At 40.9% G+C, this 8,009-nt stretch overlaps 1 protein-coding gene across 2 annotated transcripts; it reads right to left on the bottom strand.

The window, feature by feature from the left end:
- Positions 1-2,135: 2,135 nt before the first annotated feature.
- On the bottom strand, positions 2,136-7,537 carry zbtb49 (zinc finger and BTB domain containing 49). Of its 2 annotated transcripts, none has more exons than XM_084927801.1 (8): positions 7,352-7,537; positions 6,812-7,012; positions 5,614-6,722; positions 5,466-5,512; positions 5,306-5,379; positions 4,858-4,940; positions 4,526-4,687; positions 2,136-3,372 (listed from the first exon to the last, which is right to left on the bottom strand). In XM_084927801.1, the coding sequence occupies exons 2-8, from the start codon at positions 6,961-6,963 to the stop codon at positions 2,654-2,656; spliced, it is 2,346 nt and encodes a 781-aa protein (XP_084783927.1). In that variant the 5' UTR covers positions 6,964-7,012; positions 7,352-7,537; the 3' UTR covers positions 2,136-2,653. The 2 variants fall into 2 exon arrangements, with proteins under 2 accessions (XP_084783927.1, XP_084783926.1); XM_084927800.1 differs by having other exon boundaries at positions 5,306-5,397.
- Between the last annotated feature and the right edge of the window lie 472 nt (positions 7,538-8,009).

An 8,009-nucleotide genomic window follows, 5' to 3' on the forward strand; every position in this document is an offset into this window, starting at 1 on the left:
TAATGAATATATGAAAAGCAAGGTTTCTATGGGAACGGTGGTTTAGGTGCACATAAGTGTTTCCCTTGTGTAAACATCCAGGCAAAAAGAAACATCCAAAACGTAATCCGTGTTTTATATTTTTGTGCCATTTTTGTTGAATTTTCTGCTGAAGGCAGAGGACACATGAGCGACAATAAATTGCACTTGTGACAGAAAATGTTGGATATGAGCATTATATGAGCTCAGTCATCATCATTGTAAAGATTTTCTGATTGTTTACCGTTCAGCTTATAAACATAAAACATTTCTGTATAAATATAATTTCCATTTCCCCGCTAATAACAACTGGGAGGTTTGGGAGACTTTGATAGACTAGGAAAAAGGGTCAGTCTGCTGTTGCGAAGGACAGACGGGATTTCTTCACGCTCTCACACTTTGGTATCTGCTGTAAAGTGAGAATGCACTCAAGCTGACCAGGGTTTAAATAACTTCTCTGTGTAGTGAAATGTAACCGCTTTCAGCAAAGCAAAGTGAGTTATTTAAAAAACACCACTATCCTAAGCTTAATTATTAATATCACAGCTACATGAGAGATACAAGGATACTGTGAGGTCTTAATTTTTGTGGCATGACACCACACTCAGGATGTAAGAGGTGCATCACGGTTAGGCACACCTCTCTACCCAGAGTGCCTGCCCCCTTTCCCATCGTAGTTGGAGTAAAGGCAACGAATGAACAACATGATAACAGATTGATCCTATGTGTTGCTAGGCAACCTATCTAGCAGGCATGGAGTAACGGGGCCCGTATACTGTGGCAATGACGGCCAATTATCAGCTGCCTATCTTGTAAAGAAAGCTCAGTGCACTTTTTACCCGACATGCTGCAGTGCGTTTGCACAATGTTTACTGATGCTTGGTGTTCACTGGGTGTGTGGTGAGTGGAAATATCACTTTTTGAATGCCTCGTCTTCAACATTCACCGACAGGATCCATAACACCAAATCAATCCCTTTAAGCATACCCCATACCTCGGTGCGTGAGAGCAGAGTGGGCCGGTGTTCTGGGAATCCATCCTACCTCAAAAGACACCCTACCCAATGTTTTCAACTGCCCCTCCGACAGCCAAACTCATCTGTTCTCTGATTGGATAATTAAATTTGTGATTGACATGACATTGGCCAATCAGATGAAAGGAAGAAAAACGGGGTCAAAATTCGTTCTTGTAACTTGAGTGCAAAGTTTCACACGTATATTTTGGCTAAGTCCACACACAAATCTTTTTTACACATACAAATCTTTTTTACACGCACACAAACTACTTTTACACATACAAATCCTGATTTACAAGTACAAAATATTTATGACCACGATTTGAGCCCATAGTTATGGTTATGGGTAGGGTTAGGTTTAGTCACAAGTCACCGTAAAATTATAAAACGGGTAGGACGATTTGTCAGAGTAGGATGGTTTCTCAGAACACCGGTGTTAGATATCTTACAGCTCCCTCTGTTGTCCTCTTTAAGCATTGCACCTTGCAACTGCAGGCTTTTGCTGCACAGTAAAGCTGCTGCTGTGGATGAAGCACCTTTATACATTTCTACTTGGGCAGAGCTTAGTTATACACAAATTTTACAGTTGACATTATAATCTAAAAAAATTATATACACATATATAGTGGGTTATTTATAGGGACAGATGACTTTTGTCATTGCCGTTACAAACATTTATCGTTTGAAGTCAAAGCTTGAGCAGCTGAAGTATTATTCTATCACAGTGAGGATCTGCTAATTGGTGTTTAGTTTACATCATAAAGCAAACATTCATGAGTGAATGATAACTGAATTGTGTGTTCCAGTGGCACACTGAGTAACCTAATGCTGACAGCACTAGAAATTCAGTTTTCCAGTAATATTAGCGCAGCTTAAAATTTGCTTAGGCTATTCCATGTGCTGTTTTTGATAAATTTAATATTTCATTTTATACAAACAAGAAGGAAAAAAAAAAAAAGAGTATTTGCTTAGCTGACCCTAAACTTTAAATTTAATATATCTTCCCCATATAGCTACTCGCCTGCTACACAGTGAACGATGGAAAAACTAAAATGCTGTGTAAGTTAATGTCTTCCTTTTAAATAAAACTGAGACATTACAATACAGAAAGGGTAGGTCTTTAATTCTTACATAAATATATCACAGAGAGATCTTGCACTAATATTTAATCAGTAACAAGCCCATTTCTTTACATCTTAAAGTGCAGCGCAGTACAAACCAAATGAAAGAATGTAGCTGATGCATGATGCATCCTGGGATGTTTAGATTTGGAACAATAGTTTCAAACGATAAATCCTACTGAACCACAGAGCCCTGAAAATTCCCGCTGCACTGCGACGTCAGTGCCTTGCAGACCTCAGTTTTGCATGATTTAGAGTTCAGGATAATATCTTATACTGGGTCTTGTACAGCCCCTCAGCTTATCATTTGTCTCAAGCAAGCTGCTGTTCTAGCTGCTCTCCGGTCTACTCTACTTAGCAGACTAGCGAGAGAGAAGGCCCCGTCCTTTCTGATTTGATGTCCCTCATTATCCAGGTGGTAGAAATATGATTCAGTTGAGTAAAAGTCACTTAAGTTCACTGGGTAGCTGATCCGGCAATGCTGTGTGACATGACATGCTTACTGCTCCATGTCGTTATCATTCTGGAGTGTTTTCATTGCTAGGCCCCACAGAGTTACACTAGAGATAAACTGGCCTTCACTGGACCTATAGGGCCTGCTTGTCCCTGTGAGGGAACTGCAGTAATTGTCTGTAGGAGGCAGGTAGGGCCTCCCCGCTGGGCCTCTATCCATTGGCATGTTCCCATTCTCGACATACGGACCGTATGGCGCTTCCTGCAATACGTGGGGTTTGGCCAGCTTCGTACGATCTGTGGCAGATAGGGTTGCAGTTCTTTCCTGGTGGCCGGATGAAAGGAGGTGATGGGGAACCAGGGAGCGCAGCTCTGGAAGCGGGGTAGATCCTGGGCTCAGTTGAATGCTGGCAGGTGAAGTCTCTATATGTGGTGTTGCTTGTGGTGGCGAAGGAGCCGGCGCTGAGGATTTCTCTAACTCTGTGTGGGGCATCATAGCAGAGAAATGCTGCTCACTGGCAGCAGCAGGTTTACTGTGGCTGACAGCTTTGGGTAATGACGTGCTGCCATCTGCACTATGTGTCTGCTCAGAGTTGACAGTGACCTGACTCTCAACTGGAGGCCCCTTGCAGTGCATGTTGCTATGTCTTCTCAACATGGCAGACCGGGTAAAGCTCTTTCCACAGGTATTGCAGATGTAAGGTTTCTCACCAGTGTGTGACCGTATGTGACGCTGTAGGTCTCCTGAGCCAATGAAACACTTCCCTGTATTAATTCATAAGAAATCTCAAATGAATAACACCGTGTGCACATCATGTTTAAACAATGATAACATGGGGGAAAAAATGCTGTCATATGAAAACAAGCTTTAAGAGCCTTAAAGAATATGCAGGTAAATGCCATTTACGCTTTTGGCTTTCCATTGCATTCCAAGACCAGCTGGACTTGTTAGCTAATGTAATAATATTGCAACAACTTTGGTTGTAGCGTCGATTTTGAGTGTGTCAGTACAAATTGTTGTAAAACGTGGCTCTATAAGACTGAAACAATGTCTGTGAAGGGAACAGAGACAGCTGCTGTTTTGGTGTTGGGTCTACCTTTATGGCAAAATTGTACATTGTTAATGGTAATTACCTCCATCAAGGAGCCTATGTTATGTTATGTTATGTTATGTTATGTTATGTTATGCATTAAAATTATGCTTACTTCCACAAAGGTCTTTAAGGTCAACTGAATGATTTGTTGGTTGAAAATTTATAAAAAGCCTTATAACTAGTTTGGTGGGTATAGTCAGCATATAGATGAACAATAACAGTATTGAAAATATCATATCATAGCTGACCTCTCCTTTAAGGTCAAAAGATTAATCTACGTCAAAGGTCAAAGTGATAATAATAAGGCTATGTAGAGCTACTTAAAACTATGTTTCTTACAGCCATTGTTTGTATTGATGATATTTAGGAAATCATACGGGTAAATGGGGATTCTAAATATCACATTAAAATTTGCCTCCAAATATGGTGTCAAATTAGACCTCTGATCTCACATTCACATATCACATCTGCATTTCTTTCACGTTGACCCTAAAATGCGTTGATTTAACTGCACTAAAAGTACTTAAAGTGACTTTACAAAATATTCAAAATACAATACTAGCAGTTGAATATTCTTTTTCTTTTTTGTGCATTTTGCTGTTTTTTGTTTTCAAAAATGGGAACTATTTAACCAACCAGTGTCGAGCTCCACCTAACAGTTTGGCTGCTAGGAAGTTTCTAGTCCTAGACTTTTTTTTATTCCAACCTGAGAATAGATTTGATTTTCCATTACTAAAATACTGCTGAAAGTTATGTTAAATAACTGGGCCTGTTGTAGACTCTTAAAAATATTTTTTAAAATAGATTGTGACATTATAACTTACCACAGGTGGCGCAGCTATGAGGTTTTTCCCCAGCATGCCGGGCCTTGTGCTTCAGAAGCTTTCTGTGCGTGTTGAAGGACTTTCCACACTGGTCACAGGTGAACGTCTTGTCTGTCGCGTGAGTCCTTTTGTGCTCCTTTAGATTGCTCAAGTTGTTAAATCCTGAACAATAAACAAGGAACAAGAAATGCATTTCTCAATAAAAGCAGTTCAAGCTACTATTAAACATCAGCAGGAGCTCACTTTAGCAGCAAGACATTACAAATTCTCAGATTGTTGTATTATCAAATGACTGATTGAGATTATTGCTCGTGCTGAGAGATGCCACAAACCTCGGCCACATATGTCACACAGATGTGGCTTCTCTCCTGTGTGCACCACTTTGTGACGTTGGACATCCCCTGATGCAGTAAAGCTGGAAAACACAGATGAATAATAAAGGACAGTAAAGAAATCATCAGTTTTGATATCTCTATATGGTAAGTGGAAAATATCATATCATGTATTTATTGGATATTATAGTATATTATGTGCTACGCAAGAAAATTCTATTTTCTTTCACTTTGTTAATTACTCACAGCAGTTCCTCATTAGTGTGTTATTATGCAACTACAATTATTTATGTGTGAAGTTGAACAAGTGATAGAATAATATTAACAAGCCTGGGAAAACTTTGGAAGCACTTTCTTGGTTTAACTCAGTTAAACCAAGAAAGTGCTTAAAGTAGAGACAGGGAGATGGCAAAAGAAGACAAATGAAAATCAATCCAATTCACTTTACCTTTTCCCGCACAGCTCACAGATGTATGGTTTTTCCCCAGAATGACGCCGCAAATGTGTCTGTAAATTTCCAGCCTGTAAGACAGAATCCGTCTGACATCTGAGTTTAATATGAACATCTAAGAATAACTATTAAATTAGAAGAGCACAAAAGAAAATACCTGTGAGAAGTTTCTTCCACAAACGTTGCACTGAAAGGGCTTCTCGCCTATAACAGAACAGATCAGTTTATGCCTAAGAGCATTATAATTCATTCCTATAATTCAACCTTAAATGTGTGATTCTAGAGCTGTTAAAATCAGGAGATACCGGTATGCGAGCGCTTGTGCAGCTCCAGGTTGCTCGGGTGTTTGAAGATCTTCCCACACACCTCACAGCAGTACTGCTTGTGTCCCGATTGCTGAGCTGGCTCCGGCACAGGCTTTAGATTTTGCTCCTCTTCATTCACAGGTGGAGGACTGGGAAGCTGTGCATCTGCAGCTGTGTCTGCAACCTCATCTCTGGCTGCAGTGCTATCTTCTACAGGAGCTTCTGGTGCTTGAACCTGGACCACTGTCTCTCCTTGAAGGCTCTCCTTTGAACAGCTAAGGACAGGTTCAATAACTGATTCAGTGCACATCTCCTCCAAAGCCTTCTGAGACCGAAGATAGTTATATTTCTTCAGGTAGACGGCCTTCTTTGGGCGCATTGGCTTGTTCATTGAGGAGTCTGGGTTAGGAGTGTTTAGATTATCTGAGGGTGTGAGAGAAGAGTCAGGGTTCCTGTCCACACTCACTGATATGGAAGACGGATTAGGCTGAACTGTGTTTCCTGAGTTCACAGGGGTGCTGCTGCCTGCCTGGTTTATCGCAAGTTGACACTGCTGCTCTTCCACCACTGAAGGGCCCTGGCTTGAATTTGCACTATTGCTCTGTATTGCACTTTGTTTAAAGTACTGCTTACTGTAGAAGTTGCGGAGCTTGTACCCATGAACTAGCTGCTTTTCTACTGGTGCCTGAGAGCTGCTACCTATTTCACAGTGTGAGCTGCTGTTAGGCACAGAAATTGGCATCCTTCTGGTGTGGTCCATGTCACTGCTGAAGCCAGGCCTCTGGGATTCAGAGGGACAGGGCAGGTCAACATCGTTAGGAAGATTGCTTCCAAGCAGGCAGTCATGCTCTGAACCCAACATGCCTGAGAGCGAAAACGAAGGCATTTCCACTGCTGGAGGACAGGGCTTGAGGAAAGCATTGCACATGCTCTGCACATTCGGAACCTGCAAACACTGTGCGATATCTAGGAGTGCTTGCACATTATCTTGGTTAATATCAAGATGGGAGGTATACATGTAGTCCAATATCTGGCCAATGCCACTGACATCCTGGATAACTAGGTTGAACACGTCATTCTTCTGACTGGGGGAATTTTGGAACAAGGACCTGAAAAGATCAGAGTAATACTTAATGCATCTGGAAACCTTGAAGCAACTCGGTATGATTAACGTTTATTACAAACGAGGTAATGGCACCTGAAATAGGAGCTGAAGGCGGCCAGGACGTTTTTGTGGGCTTTGAAGCAAACACCTTTGACCACCAGCATGCAGTCACAGAGCAGACCCTGAATCCTCTGCTCCTGAAGCTGCTGGAGGAGGTAGGAGCTGTGGCTGGACAAACTGTCCATGGTTACTCAGCGGCTCCACCACTCACTCAAGTCTTCATCAAAAAGCGAGCTAAGGTGACACAAGTTTAAAAACAACAACAACGAGTGATTAACCAGAGATGTCATTTCTCCTGCCAGCGAGCCAGGAAGCGCTAAGAGCAGTTTCGAACATATGGGATTCAACAGCCGCGCAGAATCCAGTGTGTCTCTGCAGCAAGACCACCCATGCAAAAATTGGACACAAACTGCTAAGCTTAGCTACAAAGCTACGCTAGCCACCCATGTTATTAAGCGGCGTAAATCGATTGACCACAAAATCCCGAATGCATTACATTTGCAACCGAGAACTGCTCCTCGGTACTGTGACTTATATATTATCTTCGCCCATAAAGATGGGGGTCAAACTTACATTAAAGGATTCCAACTTTTATTTGGATGATAGGTCACTTTTCGACAGGCATGATAATACGTCACTTCCTGGTGTAGCTTGCATTTCGAGTTGCTAAACGCTAATAAATACCGTTAACCATTACACAGATATACCGTGTTAAATAATGGAACGGATAAAGTCACTGTAAGGAGAGGACATGCTAAAAGTAACCACGTGGTTCATACTTGTAAAAAAAGGTTACATAAGGCTCGTTTCCACCCTGCTCGGAACTTTTCTTTGGTTGCATTTGCACAGGGAAGACTAATAATGTAGCGACCAAACGGGCCGGTGTTTTTTATTTATTTATTTTTTATTTTTATTTTTTTATTAGCAAAATCAACATACAAACAAAATGCACCATATATTATACATTCAGAAAATACAATTTTCAACCTTTGTAAGAAGAAAAAGAAGACATAAAGACGGGGTCATAAAAGTTAACAGAATATTAACTCACTAAATCAAAATCTTCCAAAAAGGAAACAAAAAATGCAGCCTTTTTCTTTTTAACGAAAGTCAAAGATTTAGACAACAGGTTCAGGTCGTTTTTCCAGTGAAGTAAGGTTGGTTTGGTCTTAAAAAAATGACATTTATGTATATATTGCTTACACAATATTAATAGAACATTAACACCACA

This window comes from Perissodus microlepis, chromosome 5 (genome assembly GCF_051167445.1).
Source record: "Perissodus microlepis isolate ML-2025 ecotype Zambia chromosome 5, ASM5116744v1, whole genome shotgun sequence".
In the NCBI taxonomy this organism is placed as follows: Eukaryota; Metazoa; Chordata; class Actinopteri; order Cichliformes; family Cichlidae; genus Perissodus; species Perissodus microlepis.

Bases quoted from the DNA above. Each gene is read 5' to 3' on its own strand.
- zbtb49 (XM_084927800.1), bottom strand. From the start codon at position 6,963: ATGGACAGTTTGTCCAGCCACAGCTCCTACCTCCTCCAGCAGCTTCAG. The intron at 4,941-5,305 runs GTAAAGTGAATT...TGTGTTTTCCAG, and splicing joins TGTGAGCTGTGCGGGAAAAG to CTTTACTGCATCAGGGGATG. The intron at 4,688-4,857 runs GTTTGTGGCATC...TTTATTGTTCAG, and splicing joins GTGTGACATATGTGGCCGAG to GATTTAACAACTTGAGCAAT.